The 26,613-nt window shown below is 43.4% G+C and overlaps 1 protein-coding gene across 1 annotated transcript in view; it reads right to left on the bottom strand.

Annotated features, from left to right (window-relative positions):
* UNC80 (unc-80 homolog, NALCN channel complex subunit) overlaps positions 1-26,613 on the bottom strand; it is a 5,631,640-nt gene that overhangs the window by 2,719,370 nt on the left and 2,885,657 nt on the right. Inside the window, exon 28 of the mRNA XM_044060513.1 lies at positions 3,299-3,502. Within this exon, the coding sequence (XP_043916448.1) occupies positions 3,299-3,502 (204 nt within the window). The remainder of the gene's footprint in view (positions 1-3,298; positions 3,503-26,613) is intronic.

Raw genomic sequence — 26,613 nt, forward strand, 5'->3', positions numbered from 1 at the left:
GACCGGAAAGAGTTAGTGAGCCAAGGAGAACAGAGTGATTTGACTCTGACTGTTCTGAGAGGGGCAAGGGTGTTGAGTGCATTTAGAAAGATGGAGATGAACTGAAGAACAGCTTCATTGAGAGGGAGGGATGGATGGATGAAAGGCAGGACCAGTCGATTGCAGAGAGATAATTATTGAAAGTATGAGGGTTAAAGTTTGCTAGTTTTTGGCATTCCTTAGGTATATGAGGTTGAGAGAGGTGTGGGGAGTATCTTAGGATGCCCATAGAAGTGTGGTCACTGACTGAGTCTGGAAGGGATTCAGGGTGGTGACAGACATTAGGATGGGAGACCATAATCCAGTCAAGGGTAGAATAAGTATCAGTGGATTTATAAAGAAAGGTGGGGGAGGACATAAGTTGGGTGTAACCATATAGGTGGATGCTAGTAGCAGAAGTGTTAAACACGAGGGGAAACCAGTTGATGCTGACATCACCTAATATTATAGTTTTGTTAGGTATATTGTCAGCAATCCAGTAAAGAATTTGCTCTAGTATGGGCATGTTTTCTCCAGGGGTTATGTAGATGGCAGCTATAGTTATGGTTTTATGGTCGTTGAGTTTAAAGTTACCAATAATAAGTTCAGCAGGGTGAAAAGAGGTGGGTGGGGTGATATGGGGGGGGGGGTTAGGAGGTCTGAGTACATGATGGCAACACCTCCTCCTTTTTTATGAGTTCTATCAAGATGTAGAACATTGTATTCAGAGGAGAGAAATTCACTGTCAGTGTTATTAGGTTTAAGCCATGCTTCTGAGCGAGCGATTATGTTGGGAGAGTGTTCAGCTATCCAAGAGTGGAATTCTGATGTCTTGTTAAGGATGCTGTGGATCTTTATAGAGTAGAAGGAGAGGTGTTTGAGACCATAATTAGATGCTTGTGGAAGTGTGTTTGTAGCAGTGGTAGGATGAGATGAGTTAAAGTGTGGGCCAGGGTTGGGGTGGATATCATCTGAGAGTTGAAAGCTGTTGTGAGGGTGGAGGAGAAAAGATAAAATGATGTAGGGTGGGAGAAATTTTTGTTTAATTTTGTTCTGTGGGGAGATAGCTGTAGGCAATTTGATCTTGGGGAGTGTGTATTCAGCGCAAGGGAAGAGTGCAGGTGATAGACGACAGGATTAGTGGTAATTGGTATTTGTAGTTTGTTGAGAGGAGATAGGGGTGTAGGGATGTAGGTTTAGCTGAGTGTGATAGGAGGTGAGGTTAAACAGGAGAAAAAGAAGAAAGGGTGAACAGAGAAGGAGGAACATGTTGAGGGGTAAGGTGTGAAATGGGAGTATGGTGGGAGTATGGATGAGGGAAGTTACGTGGGGTTAGTTTGAATGGGGGGAATGGGGTTAGTGAGTGTGGGCAGATGGGTGGGGGTACAGTATGGTAAGCGATGGGAGGTGTTAGTTAATAGGGGTTGGATCAGACTGGGTGAGGATTACAGGAAGAGGTAGTGAAGAGGGGGTGCAGTACAGAAGGTTAGCTATAAAGGCAATAGATGCAGCAGAGAAGCCAGGTAGAGCAGCTGCGAAATAGGGAAGGTCGAGGAGTAGTGGGAAGAATTAAAGTTGGTAAGCTAGAAGTGACTGGTGGGAGCTGTAAGACAGAACAAAAATGCTGGAATAAGTGGAAAGTTGTAGTGGGAGTGGATTAGATAGTATAGGGTACTACTGGAGAGAAGATAGAGTGATACCAAGATAAAAGAGCTAAGTTGAGGGGGTGGGAGGTGTTCTGGTGACGTGTGTCAGTACCAGAGTATGCTAGACAAGTAATGGTAAGATAGCTGAACAGATTAAAACATGCAAGTACTGCACAGTTGGGTTTCCACAGTATTGAAGGGGTTAGTAGAAGGAGGTAAAGAGTTATGAAGTGGCTGGGTAGATTGAAAAAGCAGTACAGGAGATACAGGTATGAAGGAGGCTAGGCAGCTAAGTTCACAAACTATTAACTACGTAAGAAACTAACAGTGACAAGCTATAATGCAAGTAACATAAGACAGGTTAGCATTTCAACAGACTATATACATATATGTACAAATTCAAAACAGTTTAGTTCCATTCACAGTCTGGTAAAGCATCTGTGATTATTCTGGAAGATATGTAGTAAAACATTCAAATCACCTGAACTATAACAGCAGTCTAGCAGCACCTCTGAGTTCTTCAAGGAAAATAAATATTACAATGCCAGGTACTAGACACTTAAGGACCTAAGTACACTTCTAGAAAAGTATGTTATTTTGCGACACTACACCGGTCTTTTTAATGAAGTGTGATTTAGTAAAGGTCTTTTTTGCATTTAATTGTTTGCTAGACCTATTCCTTTAATGAATGGGTATAAAAGGATAAGAGACAACTAAGCTATTAGATTCTGATGAAATTCCAGTTTAGGAATGAAAGCTTGTGATCTGCTTAGTTGGCTAATAAAAGTTAAGCCTTTTAAACCTCAAGTGATCTTTGGTTGACACTATTTTTGCATTTTGGATTATGCTGATTAATCCTTTATTTGAGCTATTCACAGATAAGGATTGGCATAGGTGAAATGTACAGCGTAATTGGAGTGTTCCACGGTGGTGCAGCGGTAGCATTGTTGCCTCACAGCAACAGGTTCTCCCGTTAGATTCTCGGCTTGGGTTGGGAGGGCCTTCTGTATAGAGTCTGCATGTCCTCCCCGCGGTCGAGTGGGCGTTCGAAAGACATGCATTGAATGGGCGTGCCTTCGTTGAAGGCTGGGCGTCAGGCTGGCAACTCGACACCATAAAAACCAACTGCCAATTATTAGCGGACTGGAGTTCCACTGTGGCGACCCCTAACCGGGAAAAGCCGAAAGACAAACAACAACAACAACATTTGGAGTGTCTTGGGTTGTGTCATATCGTACTTTAGCAAGTTCTTCTTGGGGGTTAATACTACAGCTGTGATTTCAGTCAGGACATCACAATGTAGTACACAAACCCTTACAAAATTAAAACAATACCATTTAACATATAATAAATACATATACATACACACACACACACACATGCAGATATATATATATATATATATATATATATATACATATATATAAAATATGTAAACTATGGACATATAAACACATACACACGCACAAAACAAACATTATTTTAAAATAAATTCAGCACACTTGCTGCTGTAATTTTAGTATAGTGTTGTAAGATAAGCTTATATTACATGCAGCTGCCCAGACAAAAGCAATCTATCATATGTCAAACATGCAATCTTCATATGGGAAGCAGTAGTTAAGAATTACTGTTACCTATATCAGTCACAGTGTCTCTGCTTTGGGAAAGCATCACTTCTTCATTTTCAGATTCTGAGTCATGCCGAGACAGTTTAGTACTTTTCAGGCTGCCTGCTCTACGTATGCTGGACAGGGATCCTCCCTTCTTCACCCGAAAACTCCGTGCGCCTTTAATCTGTAGCAAACGTGATCCTCCTATCCTTATCTTTCTGCTGGGAGCTTAAGGGAAAAAAATATATAGTTTTTATTCATATTATACTACTAGGGAAAATATATTTCTCATGATTATTCTTCACAAAATGAATATTAATCTACAATTTCCTCACAAATGAATCAAATGAAATGTTTATAAATTGTTTATTTTAAAAACATTTACAAATTGTTTATTTTAAAAACAATATGTAGTAAAGATGCTATAAACCACAGTTATCTAAGTTGTAGTATTTCCAGTGTTTTACAACTGCATTCTAATATCAAGCTATAAGTGTATTAACAGATAACTGAAGATAAAGAAAGTGCTGAATGGGTTAAGGGATGTTACTATGATCAACAGAGTCTGGTTCTGGAATGTTCATGAAGGGAGGAAAGAAAACAGTGTGAAAGGATTTTGTTTTATGTGAGCTCTGGCCTCCTTAGGCTGGGAGATGAGTAGTTACAAGGAATGTTGGGGAGATTGCTTGTACCAGTACTCGAAGATACAAGGTCGAAAAACAAAACAGTTTGTTAAGCCAGGTGGTTTGTGTTTCTAAAACAGTACTGTTACTAAACCACAGTTGTTAAGTGTTCACACGCAACAGTAAGCGAGAGGCATGAGGGTCTGCAGTGACCCTATTTGTTAACTAATATAAAATGTCAGGATTCTGCATGCATGCTACTGATAAGAAACAGTATATAAACTGTATGTTTTTCTGCTTGGTGAGACTGATTTGAAAACTTTGTGAAGGTAGTCTCCAAGAGCTGTGATTTGTTTGACTGAAATAAATGGGGAAATGTTTTGCACATCCGGAAGTGTTATTCTTGACTCAAAACTAACAAGTAAATCATTGTTATTTATGTATATTTTAATTGCACCATAACAATACTATCTCCAGGTAAATCATATACAATCAAACACCAAATAGGACTGCATATATTTTATATCAATGCAATGTAAAGTATAACAAATGATGGATTCTGGCAAAATATGACACTGAATATCACTGGGGAACCGGTAAGAAATGCAGTTCTGTACTTGCCTTTAGCATGAGTAGACATAAATATCAACATTTTCACCTATATTCTTAATCTGGCTCCATGGTGAACAGGACAGGCTCCTAACTGCATAAATGACCAGGACACGATTAGCAGCCCTGATGCTGAGGGAGCCAGGGACGGAGGTGATGGAGTAAAGAGGGAAGGTCTACCAGCCTCTCCTGGAAAAAACAGAAGGAATGCATATACTTGGGAGCACAATGGGTAGTGCTAACTTCCTGGTCATGATGGGGAAGTTCACTGCTTATGCCTGTAGGGAAAACCCCCTGCAAAAGTGAGGGCACATCCTCCACTGTCATCCCAATGAACATCAGTCCCCAGCACCTCACCAGGTTGCACAACAGGGACATAAGCACCAAAAAAGAAAACCTCAAACCACCTTTGATGGCTGACTGAATGATGGCCCCTTCCTTGGCCAAAGCTCATTCTGGTGACAGGGAAACAAATGGGCCTATTGACTGTGGTGTGGGCTGATAATCGACAAACAGCAGAGGCAAAAAGAGAAAAAAATTATATTAGTACTATTAAAAATTTGGAGCATGGGGGTATTCAGAAAAAAACTGAGTAGTGTGGTACATGAAACCGTAAGGTGAGGTAAGTGACAACATGCAGGATGGGGCAATTCAAAAACAGGCATAGCTCAATCACGCTAATGGCATGGTATGTCTTGCATGTTAATAACAGCATAATGAGATTCAAATTATTATGGAAATGCTAGTGAGAGCCATCATGTATGTAAATGACAAAATCAAACATGGTAAGATAATTCAGAAATCAGCAAAATTTCTACTGTGAGCCACAATGATTATTTATTCTATACACCAAACTTTTCTGGTGTAAAGGAGTTTTGCTCATGCTATGATACAAAAAACAGCATTAGCATTATCTGAAAGGCAACTGTAGTGGCCAACTTTGGAGCCAAGGTGTCCCTGATGCTGTGTGTCTTCGCCCACTACATTGTAGTAGGGCCACCAGTAGCTAACATACCATAACTTTCACGATCAGGATATTAACAACTGCTACCTTGTGGGGAGACACTAAATATGGAAGTTAGTATACATGTGCTACCCTCACATGAACTCAAGGGGGATGTATGAAATACTTATCCTTGTGGATACAAAGGTGTCATGTAGAATTATCCATCTTTGCTACTAGGACCTTCTTGAGTCTGACAAGGGACATATTAGGAGTTCAGCAGGAGTCAGCCTTGCAAATCCTATACCATCAGCTTGATGTGATGCTGCAATGTGTGGAGGAGCATATATTCTTTCCATGGGTAGCAGAGGAGACAGCTACTTCTATATGTGCATTCTAACATGCAGCCTACTTCCCTCAGGCTCTGGAGGTGACTTGATTGCATTCACATTGCTTTCAAAACCTCACTTGCTCCATATGGTGCCTGTTAAAGCAACCAGACAGGATTCCTTTCTGATCAATTGACAGATGGCGTGGTACTACACACAAACTGTCTGTGCACCATGCAGGTAGACCCATAATTCCCATGTCTGATATACTGCAACAGAAGCTGCTGTTAAAAAGGGATAATTAGTAGGCTATATAAAATACTGCATGATAACTACAAGAATCAATCAGAGGAGGTTAGAAAAGATTAGAAAGAGAGATGAAAAAGCAATTTACAAAGGAACAATGGGAAGATATTTGTGTGGCTCCCAAGTATGCAACAAAGTTTAGAAGGTTTAGGAATTTTGCTTGGAAGTGTTTATATATGTACTTTTACACAACAAGTAGACTTCGGAGAATTAAAGTGTAATGGGAAATAGAAAGATAACTAGGAGGATGTTTTTGGGAGTGTTAACAAACTGGCACATTTTAAAGATTTCCTAGAGAATACTCTGTCAGACAATTTGAGGCAGCACATGGTTGTAACTAAGGAAAATTGTCCTTTTTAGCTGAATTCCCTAAACAAAGAGAGGCTGCTACGTTTAATGCTATCTGCTTCCAAAAAAGTAACACTAACTGAAGTACTGAATATTGTAAAGGAGATAAAAGAACTGTAGTTGGGATCTTTAGAAAAGGGAAGTAGCAAATTGCATAGAAATACATGGAATTTATGGGATCAATATGTGCACAATAATGTCCAAGAGAATAAGTGAGGCTTAAGGTTAAGGCAGGGCTTTAGCAATTTAATTAATTTTGTAGTGAATGTACATTGTGGAAAACAGTATACTGCATGAAAAAAATTGTTATTTATTTAACTTTATTTTGCATCTACTGACAAGGGTGCTCCAACTAGGCATAAAAAACATTTTCAGTGAAGGCCTGGGGAGAAACGCTCAACAGAACAGGATGACAAAATTAAAACATAAAAACATAAAACTATATAAAGAATATAAAGATCAGTGCAATTTAATAATTCAGGGAAAGATTGCAGTTGTAAATTTAAAATGAAAGTTATGTACTTATCATATTAATAGATCTGTGCTGTCTGCTTCCATCCTTCCTCAATGGATGGATTATCAGCTCAGTCTTGGATCCAACTTTGGTCATTCTCAGACTTTGGATCCAGTGCTCAGACGCCTTCCATTACTTATAACCTCATGCAATAACAGACTTAGCTCAGATCTAAGTTTTCCCCAAACCAGGAAACACAAACCTATGTGGTGGACATCCTCTATCAGGCTTTACAACAAAAGGAAGAAACTGTTGTCCAAGGGTAAAAAGGCACAAATTCCCAACTGAAAAAACTCCCTCCTTAGCCTCAACAAGCAAATAAGATCACTTGAGAAAACCTACAAAGCCAATTATGAATTAAAACTAGCCTCCAAAACAAAGGCTAACCACAAAGCTTTTTTCAGTTATGTCAGAAACCTCCATGGCAAAGCCCAGGTTTGTTCCAAATTAGTTCTTAATGGTACCACTTACACTGATCCTGCTGACTTAGCAACCTGCTAGCAGAAAGGATCAGCGGAAACCTCACCCCCTGTCCCACACCAAAGGCCCATTTGACATCCCTGATACTTGCCCCACACCTCACATTTCGATAGATCAAGTGTTAAAGGGACTATCCAAGGCAAAGAACACAGCTTCCATGGGACCTGATAGTATCCCAGGCTGTATTCTGCAACATCTCCAGCAAGCACTAGCCTCACCACTGAGCACCCTATTCAACCATAGCCTAAGAACAGGCTTCATTCCAGCAGAGTGGAGAACTGCCATTGTCATCCCCTTGCACAAAGGTGGTGACACTACTGACCCTGGAAACTATCGCCCCCATTAGCTTGACAAGTCTGATCTGCAAGGCCATGGAGCGTATTATTATGGACTTCATAAACAAGGACTCAGACAATCTCCAAGCACTTGACCCCCACCCAGTTCAGATTTGTCAAGGGCAAATCTTGCCTGTTGAACCTGGTTGACTTTTTTGAGACTGTCACCAAGGCACTGGATGAGGGACAGTCAGTACATACAGCTTACCTTGACTTGGCCAAAGCCTTTGACACAACCCTCCATTTGGGCATCATCGAAAAGCTAACAGAACTTGGCGTAAATCCCTATCTCATCAGGTGGGTGGCCAAATGGTTCACTGATAGGACCCACAAGGTCAAAATAGGTACCACTACCTCTGACAGTAGACCTGTCACTAGTGGTGTCCCCCAAGGATCTGTCCTGGGACCCCTATTGTTTGGCATCTACTTCTCAGAGGTCCAGGTAAACACAAAAGGCCTGTGGCTGACCAAGTCTGAGGACGACTGTAAATTGGGTGCTGTCACTGACTCACCAAACGATGTTAACTACTTCAAGAGGGACTCATAGCAACAAATGACTGGTGCCAAAGTCATGGCTTTAAGTTCTTCTTCTTCTTCTTTCGGCTTTTCCCGGTAAGGGGTCACCACAGCAGATCACCTGTCCGCTCATGATTGGCAGAGGAGTTTTATGGTGTCGAGTTGCCAGCCCGGTGCCCAACCTTCCACAGAAGGCACACACATGCACACAATCATGCCTACGGCCAATTTAGAGTATCCAATCCACCTACAGCATGTCTTTGGGATGTGGGAGAAAACCGGAGCATCGGGAGGAAACCCACGCGACCACAGGGAGGACATGCAGACTCCGCACAGAAGGCACCCCTGCTGAGGATCATACCGGAGAACCTCTTGCTGTGAGGCGGCAACTCTAACCGCTGCACCACTGTGGCCGCCCTAAAGTCATGACCTTAAGTTAAATGCAAAAAATGTATCATCATACCATAAGGCAAAAACATGCCCCCTACTGATTACCATATTAGTGGCAACCCTCTAAGCACAAAACCTGTGATGACAGACCTGGGTACACAAGTTGACAACAATCTCACATTTGACCATCATGTAGCAGGAGTGGTCAGAAAAGCCTTTTACTTGGTTCATCTCATAAGTAAAGGGACTGCATCCAGAAAAAAGGAGGTTATTACCTCTCTGTACTCCTCCCTCATTAAGCCAATAATAGGCCAATAATTGAGTACAGCGCCCCGTTTGGTATGTACCTCTCCAAACACCTGCACTAACTGGAGAAATGCCACAGAAATTTCTCACAAAGAGAATCCATGGCCTCCAATACCTGTCCTATGTGACAGGCTGAAATCACTATCACTCTACTCTGTATCATACAGATTACGCAGAGGTGATCTTTGTCAAGCCTATAAGGCAATCTCAGACCCTGCTCTACTACAGATGCTCCATATCTGTAAGTCTAACTCCTCGCACAGTAATTGATCAAAAAGCTTAAATCTAATATGTGACATTAACAAAACCTGCTGGAGAGACAGGTTTGTCTCCCAGAAGCTGTCCTGTTTCTGGAATAGACTCCCCATACATGTCAAACAAAGTACGTCATTGACCCTCTTCAAGCGCAATCTTGATGAGAGGATGGGCAACCACAAATTTGTCCCAGGGGTTTCACCTGTGTCCCTTACTGACAGAGGTGACAGGTGCTGATTAAGGTTTCTTTTTTGGGGATAAACTCTTGACTATGCTTGTAAGAGCTCTAGAGCCATTAGCCTAGTAATCTCCTATGATCAAGCCAAGGTATTCCAGTACAGTCACACCAGGAGTCAAGGGAGAAAACTTTTAGGAAGGGCAAAGGAGGGACAGAAGTTGAGGAAGGATGGAAGCAGACAATACAAATCTAATGTTAAGGTAAGTACATAACTTTCTTATCTGATTTTCTCTCTTCTGTCTGTTCCTCAATAGATGGAAGTCAGTCCTCAGCTATCAGTACACTTGGGTGGTCTCATGGAAGGATATTCCAGAGCACAGCCGAACCAAAGAAGACTCTCGACCTTGACTGTAAATCCAGTGTAAAATAAGATATGAAGATATGAACACCGGACCAAACAATATCAACCAACAAAACATTGGAGAAGAAAATTGCAAAAGTAGCCACAGATCTAGTTGAGCGAGCCTTAGGAGGTTTAACCAAGGATAAACTTTTCACTCTGTAAACATGGGAAATACAATCCGATAACCCGAAGGAAAGCATCACTTTGCAAACCCCTTTTCCAAGTAGTTGAGAAAAGGCAGTCAAATAAATAAGCAGCCTTTCTAACCTTCACAGTACAGTATAAATAGAAATGTAGCAGTCGATGTACATCCAGCAAATGTACCATATTAAGTCACCTTTATTGGAGAAATCTGGAAAGAAAACAGGAAGGTTGATAGACTGGTTAACTGTTGTGTCAGAACCCACCTTTGAAAGAAAGGAAGAATTAGTTTTCAAGGTAACTTTGTCCTTGTGCAAAACCAAATAAGAAGGTTTAATAGAGAGGATCTGTAGTTCTGCAACTCTCCTAGCAGAGGTGATAGCTACCAGAAAAAAGTCTTCCTTGACAAAAAGTTTAACTCAACTTTAGCTGCAGGTTTAAAGAGAGAACTGGTTAAGGCCTGTAACTAAATGTTGAAGTCCTGGGGAGGACAGGATCTCTGAGCAGAGGTCAAAGAAGGAAGGTACCCATAAAAAAGCTTTGACAGCCTAATGGAGGTGATGGAAGAATGATTTCCCTATTATGAAAACTGGACATGTCTGCAAGCTGCACTTTAATAGTGGAGTAACTGGCTCCATCATGAAAAATAGATGCTAGGAAATCCAGAATGGCTAAAAGAGGGTCTGAGAAAGGATCTAGGTTCTTGACTGAAACCCAGATAAAAATAATTTCCATTTGCTTGTATATAACTTTCTAGTAGAGGATGTTTGACAAAAGATAAAAATGTGACTAACTTGGGGGAAAAACGCCTGGACTGCCTAGCCACCAATGAAACTGGAGAAATTATGCAGTTAGTTTGAGGGTATGAATGTCCTGGTCAGGCAACCCAGATGGGTGAGAGAGAAGATATGGAACTGGCCCCACCAACCAGGGATTGTGAACCAGATAAGACCAGAGGAAGGGGAGCCACACCTGTTAGGGCCAAAAGGGATCAATGAGGATCACTGTCACCTTTCTCGCCAAAGATTTCAGAAGAAATTTCAGTATGAGAGGGGTAACAAGAAATTCATACAGTAGAGTGGGAGGCCTACTGTGAACCAGAGTGTCTCTTGGTTTCTCCCCTTTATGAAGGATATGGGCAAATACCTGCTGTGCTTGGTGTTGTATGGGAGGTAAGCAGACTGCAGCAAGGTTGACCGCAACAACTGAAAATCTGATCCGTCATTGTGCTGTTGAGAGGACCACTTGTGAGGCAGAAGGATGGACCTGCTCATCCTTTCTGCTAGAACATGGCATTTCCCTGGGATATGCACTGCTATCAAAAGTGGCAAGAAGACATTGCCTGTTTCCATAGTCTCATGGCCTCCTAACCCACACAATAGGATTGTGTTCCTCTCTGTATGTTGATGTACCAGACGGCTGACATGTCTGTCTGTACTGAGATCACACCTAAGGGGACAGCATCTTGAAAGGCCTATAATGCTGGGATGACTTCTCCCATCCTCAAAATATGATGTGAAGACTGATCTCTTTAAGGGACTACATGCCGTGAAACATCTGCCACAAGAATTGCCCCCCCCCAAGTGGGAAGTGTCTGTGGACAGTCACTATGGACTGTGGGGAAGGTAGTACAAAAGGACAGCTCTTGGAGACTAGTGGGGATTCCAGCCACCATTGGATATGAGACCTACAATTCATTGTAATCCAGACCTGAAAATTCATAGGATGACTTTTGACTAGCCACTGAGCTGACACAGTTCACTGAAGAACTCTCATGTGTTATACGATGAGAGGGACCAAGGTGATGGCAGCTGCCATTGAGCCTAAAAGACACAGAATCAGTTTTTCATGTGGCCTCTGACATGAAAAAACAACAAGTGCTTGTTTGTGGATAGAGGAAATCCTAGTTTTGTGACCAAAAGTGCTCCAGTAAATTCCAAGAGTTTACTAGATGAAGCTTTGTCTTAGCTGTCTATATTCACTGTGATGCTTAGTACTGACTAAAGATGACATAATGAATCCTAAGCTTTCAGAAGAAGATTCCTGGTGAGGTTGGTTTTGAGACAAGTCATCTAGGTATGGGAACACTCAGAACCCCTGCAGCCTGAGGTGAGCTGCAACCATTGTTATGCATTTGGTGAACACCCGGGTGTGTGTGTGTATGCGCGTGTGCGTGTGTGTGCATGTGTGTGTGTATGTGTGTGTGTGGCTAAGACCGAACAGCGGACAGGGCTCTGAACTGGAAATGACTGGCACCCAGCCTGAAGCAAAGACACCTCTTTGAGCATCTGTCCATTTTTATATAGTAATATGCATCCTGGAGATCAATCGAGCAAATCCAATCTTCCTTAGTAATGGGAGTAAGGAATGTTCTATGTCCATCTGGAATTTTGTTTCACAAATTTGCTCAAAGGACTTGGGTCCAAAACTGACCTGAGGTCCTCATTCATTTTTGGCACTAAAAAGAATCTTGAGTAAATTCAGAATCTTTGCTGGTCTGGTAGGACCTATTGGATGAGATGATTTTTTAGCAGCTTTTCTATTTCTAATGCTGCTGCTTCCCTTTGGGAGGGTGGAGCATTGTGAAATTTCTTTAAACATAGTGGTGGGAAAAGAAAGGGGATGAATCAGTCTCTGGTTATGATCCTCTGCACCCAAACATCTTGAATGATGGATGTCGAAGCCATGGGGTGAAGGAACAATTGTCCTCCGATTGAATCCAGAGTGCGACAATCAGGCAAACATTCAGGAGAGCTGATAGGGCTTATCAGAGAAGGGACCCCGGTTTTGTGGGCCACCTCCGCCATGAGGGGACATCTACCACTAGGGTTCCCCACCCTGCCTCTGGGGCATCTCTCTCCAGAAGCATCAGGTATGGATCCTTAAGATTTCCAGAACTTTTAGTTATGTACTCACCATAACTTCAGATGATTGGGATCCATCTCGCCTACATTCTGACTGATGGGTTCGGAGCCGATCCTCGGCTCCGACTCGGCACGCTTATGCCAAAGAGCGAAGTCTCTTATTGGCTGAGCTTACTATATCCCAGGATGCACCACTACCAGTCCCCCAGATCTAGTTTGTCCGCATACATGCACACACGCATGCACTGCTTATATAACATTGACAGATGATACAAGATAAAAACAGTAGAACCCAAACCGTTCAATCTCTTCTGATCTCCAAGGCAGGGGAAGGAGGGTGGGTATTAGGAATGTAGGCGAGATGGATCCCAAACATCTGAAGTTATGGTGAGTACATAACTAAAAGATGTTATGTGATCCTATCTCGCCTACATTCTGACTGATGGGACAGCGTCCCTAGCACCTAAATCCTGGGTGGCTCACTGGAAAACACTCCTGAGTACCGTGGAACCAAATGATGCTCGTCCTTTAGATGCCACATCCAATTTATAGTGGGAAATGAAAGTGTGCGGGTTGGACCAAGTAGCCGCAGCACAAATTTCAGAAATAGCGAGCTTGGAATGGAATGCAATAGAGGTAGCCATAGCTCTAGTAGAGTGAGCTTTGACAGATGTTGTAAGTTGCTTATTTGAAGAGGAATAAGCTTGAGTTATGCAATCTCTGATCCATTTGGCAATAGTAGCTTTAGTGATGGTTTTACCCAGTTTATTATCTGAAAAGGACACAAACAATTGATCTGTTTTCCGAATTTGCTGAGTCCTATCTAGATAGAAGTGCAATTGCCTGTGAACATCCAATGTATGGAAGGTGTATTCCGCTTTGTTTGAAAATTTTGGAAAGAAAACTGGTAGCTCTAAAGATTGTTGGAGACAGAGATTAGAGCAAACTTTTGGGACAAAAGATGGATTAGGTCTAAGTGATACTCTATCCTTGTGAAAAATCAAGTACAGTGGTTTGATAGATAGGGCTTGAAGTTCTGAAACTCTTCTTGCAGAGGTAATTGCAATTAAGAAGGCAGTTTTCCAAGACAGATATTTCAACTCACATGTAGCAGCCGGTTCAAAGGGGGAAGATGTTAAGGCACGAAGTACCAAATCAAGATCCCACGGAGGCGCAGGATGAAAAACTGGGGGTCTTAAAAGCACAGCACCTTTCATGAAAGTTTTACATAATCTGCTGCTCCTCAACGGTGGGTCTGTGGAATCGTGAAATTTGGAGACAGCTGCTAGTTGGACTTTAATAGTAGAGACTGAAGATCCTTGATTAAACAAGGATGTTAAAAATTTCAAGACCTCTGGTATCGGGGCAGTAATAGGGTCTAATCCTCTGAGTTGAGCCCAGATAGCAAACCTCTTCCACTTACTGTGATACAATTTCTTAGTGGTGGGTTTGTGGGCTGAAGATAAAATGTGAATAACTTCCGGGTCCAAGGTGTGATTTCTGACTATAGTCGGAAGTGGAGGAGTCAAGCTGTTAATTTCAAAGTGTGAAGGGACTGGTGCTGTTGTCCCGACTGATGAACCAGAAGGTCCGGAATTAGGTCCAAGAACCAAGGACCATCCAGAGTATATTTCTGTAGGTAGGGGAACCATACCTGACGAGGCCAGTACGGAGCAATTAGAATCATTGTGGACCCCAATTGGGAAGCTTTCTGGATGACTTTGGGGAGGAGTGGAATCGGAGGAAAAGCATAAAGCAGTCCTGTTGGCCAAGGTTGGACTAGAGCATCCGTAGCTGTCTCCCCTGACGGGGTCAAGGAAAAGAACCTTTTGCACTTCGTGTTTCGTGGTGTTGCAAACAGGTCGCAGCACGGAATCCCCCATCTTTTGAAAATCTGAGCTGCTACTGTTTCGTTCAGAGACCACTCGTGAGGAGAGAGAATAGTCCTGCTCAGTCTGTCTGCCAATACATTGGATCTGCCTGGAATGTGGGTTGCTACCAGGAAGCGCTTGGTAGCCACTGCCCATTCCCACACCCTCATGGCCTCTCTGCAAAGGGGGTAAGATCTGGTCCCTCCTTGTTTGTTTAGATACCAGACCACCGACATGTTGTCTGTGTGGATGGCGATAATGCCTTGAGGGAGAAACTTGTGGAGGGCTTGTAAGGATAGAAGTACAGCCCTCATTTCCAACACATTCATATGGAGAGATGTTTCGTTGGGAAGCCAAGAACCTTGAACTGACCTGCCCAGACAATGCCCCCCCCACCCCGTCTGGGAGGCATCCGTAGTCAAGGTGGCCACCGGAGGGGGTATAACAAAGGGTCTTCCCTGATTCAGACTGGATGGCAGAAGCCACCAGCGGAGGTCCCGTTTGCACGTTTCTGTAATCAGTATGTGATGATTGAGGGGGAGATCTTGAAAAGACCATTGTGTCGATAATAGCCACTGGAGAATCCTCATGTGCAACCTTGCCAGAGGAACTAGGAGAACCGTGGCAGACATTGAACCTAAAAGTTGCAGGACCATCCTGGCTGGGGCTTTGGATCTTAGAAGCAGGGCTCGGACCTGATTTTGTAATGTTTGTATCCTTTCGGTAGGAAGGAAGATCCGCATTAATTTTGAGTCTATCTCTGCTCCTATGAATCTTATGCGCTGAGAAGGCAGCAAGATAGACTTTGACCAGTTGAATGTAATTCCCAGGGAAACACCCAGGAGATGGTGGCTTGTAGGTTCTCTAGTAGTAGATGCCTGGTGGTGGCAGTCAGGAGCCAGTCGTCCAGATAGGGAAACACTTGGAATCCGAGACTCCTCAGGTGAGCAGTCACTACTGCCAAACACTTGGTGAACACCCTGGGGCTGTGGTGAGACCAAAGGGCAGTGCACAAAATTGGAAATGACTGTCTCCCAGGCTGAAGCGCAGATACCTCCTGGACGCCTGATGTATCGGTATGTGATAATAGGCGTCCTTGAGATCTATGGAGCACATCCAAACATCTTTCTCCAACAATGGGAGAATGGATTGTAAAGTGACCATTCGAATTTGGACTTCATGACGGACTGGTTTAGTTTGCTGAGATCCAAAATGGGTCTCAGGTCCCCTGTCTTTTGGCACTAAAAGAACCTTGAGTAATTTCGGATCCGATCTGGTCTGTGGGGACCGGTTGGATGACTCCTTTTCTAGCAGCTTTGAAGCTTCTACGGCTGCAATTTCCCTTTGACTGGGTGGTGGGTCCGGGATTTTTGGACGGTGGGGTGAGCGTGTAAAGGGAATGGTGTAACCTCCGGCAATAATCCGAAGCACCCATCTGTCCTGAGTAATAGAATCCCAGGCTTTTAGGTGCTTGTCAACACGGCACCCGACTGGCTCGAGCAGCACAGCCGGGCAATCCCTCATGGAGTGTGGGAGGCTGAAGAGCCACGAAAGGACTCGCGGTCTCCAGTGTTGCGGGGCCTCTGCCGCCTCTGGGACGGCGTCTCCCAGAAAAATTTCCCCGTCCTCTGCCTCTGGAAGGGGAATCTTCCTGCTGTTGAGGAAAGAATTTCTGTGATTTGGAACCACATCTTCCCTCCTCTTTAGCCTTGGGATAAGGCCGAAGGAGTGGAAAATCGTGCTCCTATGGCAGATAAAGTCTTTCCCTCCTGCTCACAGCGGGTAAGAGTGTCTTTTACCTTGGGTCCAAACAAAGAGGACCCATCAAAGGGAGCGTCGGCAAAGGAAGACTTGAAGGCCTCCGCGAAATGACACAAACGGAGCCAGGCTTGTCTTCGTAGAGCCACGCCTGTGCCTGCCGCTCTGCCCGCCCCTTCGGCCGCATATGAGATGAGCCTCATGGACGAGTTAGAAATCGAGGTAAGGACAGCCAACTGAGAGCTAACCGACTGGGCTAGCTGCTCAGGTAGGTTACCTGAGAGGGAGTCTGAGAGCTCCTTGACCAGATCCCTCTGTAGTCTGGTGAAATGTGCCAAATAATTCAGGGACCTCAGAGTAAAGGCCGCTGAAGTCAGGGAGCGCTTCCGTGCATCGTCCATGCTCCTAGACTCCTTATTAGGAGGATGAACGGACGTTGAAGCCTCTGCCACGTCCTGCTGGGTAGCAGATGCCACCACCATGGCATCTACAGCCACGCCTTTCGTTAAGAACTCCTTCTCGGGTGGGGCAGACAAAAATTTGTTAGGGCGAGAAGGCACTGGTTCCACAGTATCTGGATGTTCCCACGCCCTCCGACAAACCAAATCCAGGAGCTCGTCGAAGGCGGAGACACCCAGGAGGCGGAGGGCTGAGCCCCGAAGGCCTTGAGGAACACCGACTCATCAGCGGAGGGGGGTTTGGAATTCCAGCCGCCTCGTTGCTTGAGGATCTCTAGAATGTCTGCAAATGAGACATCATCCGAGGACGACTTTGGGGACCCTCCGCATCATCAAGATCAGTGTCCGATGTAAGAGACTCATCGGGGGAGTCCACGTGCTTCCTCTTGCACGATCTCTTCCTTGGGGGCTCCTCCGAAGACAACTCCAAAAGACCCTCAGGAGGAGGGGAACCCCCAGTGGGGTAACCTCAGGCCCCGGGGCTCCGCTGCCTAGAGACAGGGGAACTACCAAAGACCCAGTCTCCATGCCCAGGAAGGTGCCGGTAAAGCCGTGAGATGGCGAAGAAGATTTGGCCAAGGCACTCCTCATAGCTCTGAAGGCCGGACCCCAGAATCCTGGGAGGGTCCAGTCTCCAGCCATGATAGCAGACGGAAGTCCCGCGGCCGAAGCACCGAGAGGGAGGCTTGGAACCGACAGCATTGGTCCCAAACGTCACCCAGGCCCGGCCGAAGAAGTCCGTGTGCTAAACTCGGACCCGAAGGCCGGGGTTGGAGTAAGGGTCGGAGCCGACCCTAGGATCTCTACTGGCTCCATCAGCACCTGCTCCGATGGAGCCGAAGCGGTCGGAGGAGGAATGGCAATGGAATGGGCTATCGGCTCCGAAGCCAATTGGGTCGGAGCCGAAACAAATTTCTGAAAGACTGGGGACTGGAAAAGTCTTTGGAGTACCCTGTCTATGTCCGAATCTGACATCCTTGATGACCTGGAAGAGACCGAGCGGGTCCGGTAGGCCTCTCCAACGGCTCCAAGGGACTAGGGGACCGGCTCCGAATCGACTCGATAATTATCGGCGCCGGAGTGTCCAAACCAATTTCCATCGGTGCCGAAGAGGGCTTCGGCGCCGAGGAGGAAGTGTCTGAGCGGACAACCTTCATCGGCTCCAAGATCAGTGGAGCCGATGAAGATGACCCGCCTCTCGAGGCCCCAGCTGTCGGCTCCGAACCCAGAGGAGTCGAGGCTGGAGGCATCGAGGCAGACCGTTCCGCCCTCGGCTCCGAAGTCCGTGGAGCCGAAGGAGAAGCCTGCCTATGTCTTTTGGCGGTCGGTTCCGACGGGCTGGTCGGAGCCGACGCCCTTTTCTTCTTTGCAGGAGAAGGAGAGGAAGCTAAAGCCTCTTCAAATGAGGGTTTAATAAGGCCTTTTAAAATAAGTTTATTTTTCCTCTCTTGGAGGAACCCCGAGGAAAACGCGTGGCACACGCTACAGGACTCTTGCAAATGTTTGGCGCCCAAACAGTACACATAGAGAGAATGGTCATCTGTTATTGACATCTTGAAACTGCACTTAGTGCACTTTTTAAATCCTGAAGGCCTAGGAGCCTGTGACATTATGGCAACCAATTTAGTGACTAGCTAAATCAAACACACTATATATCACAGAAAAAATTCTCTTTTCTTTTCTTTTTGAAAACCGTTTTTTTGAGAACCAAAGGCTGTCACAAAAATAACTAAAGGGATCCAAAAATCCCTAAATAAACGGACTTGAACAACAACGGACTGACAGGGGAAGGCCCTTCAACTCAAAGGGGACCTCTAGTCAGAAAAACGCAATCACCACACAAATATTAAACAGAAAATATCCACTCATACACAAAAACACGAGATAGCTGTTAAAACAGCTTTTTGTTGAATTTTTAGGAAATTCCTGACAGGAAAGTAAGTGAAGAAAACACTACTTAGCTCAGCCAGCTCGAGACCACATCTTTGCTTGTTAGCGGCAAACGAGATCTGGGGGACTGGTAGTGGTGCATCCTGGGATATAGTAAGCTCAGCCAATAAGAGACTTCGCTCTTTGGCATAAGCGTGCCGAGTCGGAGCAAACCCATCAGTCAGAATGTAGGCGAGATAGGATCACATAACATCCAAAGTTACTTCCATCCTTTTTGGATTTTGGAAAAAGTCCTTTGTGGGGGTAGAAAACTGGATCCTACTGCAGACAGGGTCTTACCATCTTGTTCACTCCGGGACAGTGTTTCTTTTACTTCTGGACCAAAGAATGTCAATCCATCACAGGAGCCTTGATGAAGGGCATCTTAAAGTGTTCTGCTAAATCGCACGGGCAAACTGAAGCATGTCTCCATATGGTTATGCCTGCTACTCTTGAGGCGCTCTCTGTGGCATTGGAGATGAGGCACATCAAGACATTAGACAAAGACTGAAGGGTAGCCAACTGTGATTCGACAGACTTTCTTCCCTAAGCAGATAGGAACCCTGAGAGAAATTTGGAGAGCTACCTGGTCAAATCTCTCTGGAAGCATGTAAGGTGTGCCAGATAATTTAGCAGCCTGGGAGCAGAGGTCACTGATATAGACTCACTTCCCATTGTCCAGTATCCAAGATCACCTATTTGGGGGATGGACAGTGGAATTTTACCAGATCCTTCTTGGTGGCCTCTGCCCCTACTATGGAATAAGGATGGTCTTTTGGTGAAACCACAAAATTGTCAGGTTGGCATGAGATGGGTTTGTCTATGTCCAGTTCCTTCCATGTCTGTCTAGAGATTAAATCCACCATTTCATCTGCTGGAGGGACCAACAAAGTAGTAGATGGGCCAGCCCCAAAAGCCTCAAGAAATACTGCTTCTTAGGACAGAGCTTTGAAGGACAACCCTCCTTTTTATCTGAGTAGTTCTCATATTTTGCTGAGAAAGACAATCTCAAGATGAGACCTTGGGGTGGGGGGTAGTGGGGTCCCTCCCCCTCATCCTCCTGTGGGAAGTCAATGTGCTGCCTTTTGAACTTATACTTCTTACAAATATCACCAGTGGGATACTCTGGTAAGGACTCTGAAACTGACTGAGGGTTTAAAATGTGGACGTACGCCGTACTTTTGAAGAACAGCTGTCCCACTGGGACAGAGAGAGAGAAGGAACAGGACCTGAGAAAATCCTGTGAGAAAGGGATGGATTTGAGCCTGAGACGGAAGTCTGCTCCCAAGAATAAGAAGGTACTCTCTTAAAACTTCAAGAGCACAGCCTGAGACAGGAACAGAGACCCTCCCCATAGCAGCAGAGGTCCCTAAACTGGACTGGTCTTGAAGCCCTACTCGGCTAGGCTCAGAAACAGATATTAGAGCTGAACTGTCCAGTTCCAAAGCCCAGCAGGAAAGGGATGGTTCTGAGAAACTTGGAGTCGAGCCTGCTTATTTGAGTCTGGCATCTCAGCCCTGAGATCCACAGGGATCCAAGCCATGTGGAGCCAGCCAGATCAGACGTTAGCATCAAGGACAACCATGCCTTCGGTCCAGCACAGATATACCCCAGGGAATGCTTGGATCTGCAAGCTCCAGGACAGATTGGGGGAAACAACAATAATCTGATGAGGGAAAGAAACCATTCCTACAGCGGGATTTGGGTCCTAAGGCACTTCAGCTTCTGAAAGACTCTTGGAGGACCAAAGATAGCGGAGAGAGGAAAGCAGTGGAAGAAGGTTGACAGATCTGATAGACAGGCATCCACTGAAGAATAGGGATCTCACCCTGAGAAACACTGGTTCCAAGAAAAATCATGGTTGCAGTAAAAGAGGCATATTGGATCCAGTCAGAATAGGCTCTGATGTGAAGGTTTGATCTGAAGGCTTTGAAATCTTTGATGCTGGAGTTGAAGGGCAGAAATCTGGGGCCCCTATTTATTTCCCTGGATTTTTCTTTTTCCTTAGCCTTCTCATGAGTGTGTGTGTGTGTGTGTGTGTGTGTGTGTGTGTGTGTGTGTGTGTGTGTGTGTGTGTGTGTGTGTGTGTGTGTGTGTGTGTGTGTGTGTGTGTGTGTGTGTGTGTGTGTGTGTGTGTGTGTGTGTAGTGTGTGTGTGTGTGTGTGTGTAGTGTGAAGCTAAGGCAAGGACTTACCTGCCCAAACATGAAGGATCATGAGCAGATGTAATTTCCATGAAGTCAGCAGAAGGAGTGCACTTCTGCAGTAAGGAAGATCTGAAGCTTTTGTACTACAGCTGCTTTTTATATGGGACACTGCAAGAGCTCCTCTGACAATTCACAGTAGGCATCCTTTATCTTTGAAAAGCTGTCCAGTTGGTCATATCCTTGGTAGGATATAACACAAACAGCTTAGGCTACTGCAAGAGTGATCTAATGTTAAACATTTGAGAAAAAAACAAAAACAAACAAAGTCACTGGTATGAATTGCATTTTATTGAAGAAACACAAGAATAAATGCTTATATCAGTATCCATAAATGAAAAAGTTATACCCATATTCCATGTCAGTTTGTATTGATGAAAGTGTTCCTGACTTGGGAGATTGGCAGATAAGCAATGAAAATTTTAAGAAAGTGAAGAGTGGAGGATGGCATCCTATATACTCGTACTGTGAGTTGAGGAATGACTTGCTGTTTAGGGTAGACTGAACATTAGTGCACTCTGTTAAAATAAGTGTGTTTTAATGTGTGTACGTACAGTGTAGTGCACTCTGTATACACATCAGTGATGTTTGGTAACTATGCAGCACTGACATCTAGGGTGCAGCAAACAAATACAAAGAAATTGGTGATAATGCTATCTGCTTATATACTACAGTCTGTACATAATACCCTCATTAAGCACTGCCAACAATATGCAATAATAAGGTCAACACAGTGGGGCAAGGTAAGCAAAAGCCCTACTGTTGTCAAAGCAGTTTGAAGACTGCTCTTACATTCTCTCTCAACAGACTACTGGGCAAGGCAAAAGGGTGTGGGGTGGTAGGAAACCTGCAGCCTTTGTAAAAAATTAGATGGAAAAAAGAATACAGAAGTGACGAAAGAGAGAGCTGTCTCTAAGAAAGGGAGATAACTGTAATCAGTCTTCTGCTGCAAGGTCTTTACTTATTTTTTAAAGAATTTATTTGTTAACTGGTTAAATCTCACAAGTTAGAAACAATTCTTGTTTTCAGGAGCAACCCTGGAGCACCGTTTGATTAAGTGAATTGCTCAAAGTCACGCCGCAAACAGACATGGAGCGATGTCTGATTATGAGACGTTCTCAGAGTCGCAAAGCAGAAGGACACAGAGAGAATCAAACCCATGACAACAAGATGAAGCTCATTAGCAGCTTATGGCCATAATACTCTGCCTTAAACTGGTTCTAGGAAATGCATTTTTCAATAGTCCTCCAAAACAGACAATTCTGATTATGAAAAATAATATCAACCTGTGTGAAACTGTCAACCAACCAGAGGGGAAATGCAAAAATTAGAAGAAAACCTAAAAAGGGACTAGACCCTAGGTTGACAGATAACTAAGTTTTACTGCCAAAAAATGCAAGGTGCTGTTTTAGAAAGTAGAAATCTAGGAACTAAGAATGAGCTGGTGAGGAGAGCCAAGTAAGTAACTGATCTCATTTCCACAGCAATAGGATAGCAAGAATAATGAGTTATCCAGCACATGCCAGCACCATGCTGAGCTGCCTGCCTAGAAGAATGCAATCAAATTGCATGAAGTGATGTTATCACTGTACAAGAAACAAGAAAAAGAGTACTATGTGCAGTTTGAAAGATTTGAAAGAGACATCTGGCCAGCAGACATAGAATAGAAAAAGGCTTCCAAGATAATTAGTTAATGATGATGCTTGCTACCAGCTAAATGATCTCTAGAATGTCTGTTATCTCAGAAATGATGAACATGACAAATAGGGTATTATCAAATAAAGTGTAGTATAAAAGATGGCACTTTACTTATCCTGACACGTAGGAAATCTCAAAATTGCTAATAAGCTTACCATAAGATGCAGAGATGTTTCAGTTTGTTTATAGTAAATAGCAGACCCCCCTCCAATGGTAATATGTAGTATTTTCTCCCTGACTCTTTAAGCAAACACAGCCACAGAAAAACAGTAGCGAGATAATTAACTGAAGTGCACTTATATGATTCAATGTCAGTAAAGTCAGCTGTAAAGGTCAGTGACTGTATAGGGGTAGGATTACTGCACATTTATTTTATTACTACAGTTTGTGCTGGAATGCAGATGAATAGGTAGCCACTGCAGTGCAGGAAATCTACCTCCATGCAGCCATGTGGTTACCTTACACCTGGTTATAATAGTCAGGGATATGCAAGTAGTACAGCCAACTTAACGGAAATGCTGTGGGTCTTTACCACAAAAATATATTTGTGTTATAACTTTGTTGTGCTTCATTTTCAACAAATGAAAGATTTATTTGCTGACTTATTTTTCACTGTTATTGCATTTTGGACATTTATACTTGATATAGTTGAGTCTGAATTGGTGGTAATAATTAACTTTCTTGTACAGAGAAAAACTAATGTTGACACATCAAGGAAGAAAACAGACTTAAAACACAGTGATAGAATCATGGCATTGCTGTATAGAACACATAACAATAGGTTAGGATTGAAGACTCAATCATAATTATTTGTAGTGCATGGAGCTTTTTCTGTTCCATGTACTACAAGCACTAAGTGCTTTGCTGGCTTTCAAGGCTATAAAACACTTAGCAAGCGCTGTCAGAAAGGCAGCGTAACACAGTCTCTTACGCTTACACTCACCTTCCATACCTCTCAACTGTCAAGATTTTGCAGAATGTCCAGATTTTTGCATCATGTTTTCTTTATAAATGTCTCTGGTTTCCAGAAAAAATGACTAAGGACTGAATTCATAAAACAATGACATACATTTATGTTTCAGACTACACAAGTGAACAAACATACCATTACTCTAGTAACTGTCCAGGAAGTTATGGGCAGGTTACTGGTACACAGAGCAGTCAGAAAATTGAAGTTATGTACTCACCATAACTATACAATTGTGTTGTCCATTTTCACACTTTCTCAACATCTGGGTATAGGATCCAAGCTTGGATCCCACTCAGCTCATACACTACACTTTTGGATCCAACTCACAAGCTCCTCCATAATGCCCCAGTCAACTAGCAATATCTCAGATCACGTGTGCTGCCTTATAGATCCTAAGATGGTGCAAGAAGATGGAAAAGACAGCAGAGCTGGGGCTCAAACTTGGAACAAAAGGTTCCATAATATCCACAAGGTCACTCCAGAAGATGAAAAGGAAGGGGGGGGGGGGTGAAGGGGGGGAAGTTGAGGAAGGAAGATGCATAGTTAAGATGAGGACATAATTTTTATATGTGATGCTGTCATTTTCATTTGTTTCTCAATGTGAAATGTAGAATGAAAAACAGCTCTGCTTCTGGAGGTCAAATCTAGTTTGTAATGAGGAATAAAAGTAGGAGGATTATACCAGGTAGCTGCTGCACAATCATCAATGGAAGTTCTAGACCAAAAGGCAGAACAGGTTGCTATGGATCTAGTAGAATGAGCTTTAGGAGGCTTTGATAGGGGGAGACCTTGCTAAGTATAAACAAAAGAAATGCAATCAGTAATCCATTCGGTCAAGGCAATATTGAAAACTGGTAATCCCAATCTGTTTGGGGAGAAAGAAACAAAGAGCTGTTTCGACTTTCTGAAATTTTATTATGTAGTTATTTATTTTACATTTGTTGACCGGGTTTGTCCGACTGAGCTAACAGCCCTTTTTCAGCAGATGCCCGGGAAGAAAAGCTTGACTTTACATAATATAATGGTACAAAAAGGAAGTACATCAATAACTGAATAGGTAATACATCAATAACTTGGAGAAAGGCTCCAGGTAACATTTTGTTAACAACATACAATAGTGTTCAAATTGGACATTAATTGAGTACAGACCAGTTTAAATGAATTTACAGTTACGAACGGTATTAAGTACAGACAGGATAAGTTACAGTTTAAACAGATGCAAGTTTATTTGGGTTCACATGCAGCAAACTAATTATAAGACTTTGGTTCAGAGACGGGGTTGTAGAGGAAATGTAGTATAGTTAGGAAGTACTGGATGAAGGAGTTATAGTATACAGACAGTTGAATGAGGTGATAAGAGAGTGACTGTGTGTTTAGGTTGAGAAAGGAAAAGTGAGATTTAATAGTTAGGGGAGAAGTTGTATAAAGGTTTAAGATAGGCAAGTGTGCTGTGATAGGAGAAATGGGAGGAGAAAAAAGGTAAGGAAGGTTGAGTACTTGAGAATAAGCTATGGAGGCTGTGTACAACTGCAGGACCACAGACTGTTCAGGTACTCTTTGTCTTTTGCTCTGTGGAGATAAAAACAATTGTCCATGTACATCTAAAAGATGTAGCATGTATTCTTCCTTATTAGAAAATATTACGGTAAACAGGCAAATTAACTGTTTCATTAACATTTGATTCAGATGCTGCCTTTGGCAAGAAGGATGGGTTTTTGGTTTGTTCATTAAGTGAATCTGTCTTTGTGGAAAACAGTGTAAGGGGATTTGGAAAATTGAGCCTGGAGTTCAGAAATTCACCTCATAGATGTAATATCTACTAGGAATGCTGTTTTCCAAGACAAACATTTTAAATCAGACTTAGCTGATGGTTCAAAGGGTTTTTGGGTTAACCCTTGGAGTATGACTGTTAAATCCTAAGGCGGTGAAAGATCTTTCACTGGCGGTCTATGTGAAAAGGTGTTTTTCAGAAAGGCCTTGAACAATTTTGTAGAAGCTAAAATGAAAGCATTTTCTCCTGAGTGAAAATTAGATATAGCTGCTAACTGTACTTTGATTGTTGAAAAACTATAACCTTCTTAAATAATAGAAACTAGAAATTCTAGAACTGCAGATACAGGATCAGTGAAAAGATCAACTTCTTTCTGAAGAGCCCAAACTGAGAATTTTTTCTATTTACTCTTGTAGATCTTCTTAGTAGAAGCTTTCTGGGAAAACAGCAGTATCCATCTGACTGGGGAAGAAAGCCTGGGCTGTCTAGCTATCACTGGAAATGCAGAAACCATGTGACCAGTTTGAGGCCTGGAATAGTGGGATTCCTCATCCCGGAGTGATGTGAGAGAAGGTCTGGATGGGGATCTAGTAACCATGGAGGATATCAAAGGTTAGACCATAGGAAGGGGAACTACACCTGGTAAGGCCAAAAGGGGGCAATGAGGACAACTGAGCTCTTCAACCAAAGTGCTCTCTGTAACTATTTTGGAATCAGGGTAATGAGGGATAAGCATGAAATAGACCGAAGGGCCAATATGAACTACAGCATCTCTTGGTGACTCTCCCTGAGGGGGAATTAATGCAAAGAACCGACTGCATTTGTTGTTGTGGGGAGATGCAAATAGTAACAGCAAGGCTGGCCCCAAAGATGCAAAATCCACTCCACCACAGAAAGATTGACAGGCGACTTGTGAGGCATCAGAACAGACCTGCTGAGTTTCTCCACTAGCACATTGCATTTCCACAGTATGTACATTGCCATAAGAAAGTAGTTGAAGGACATCACCAACGGCTGCACTCTCAATGCCTGTTGGAAAAGGTGATAAGATCAGGTTCCTCCCTGTTTGTTGATGTAACAAACCACAGACATGTTGTTGGTTTGAATTGCAATGGTCCCCGGTGGAAGAACATCTTGAAAC

This window comes from Protopterus annectens, chromosome 2.part0, assembly GCF_019279795.1.
Source record: "Protopterus annectens isolate FY-2018-M chromosome 2.part0, PAN1.0, whole genome shotgun sequence".
Taxonomy (NCBI): Eukaryota; Metazoa; Chordata; order Ceratodontiformes; family Protopteridae; genus Protopterus; species Protopterus annectens.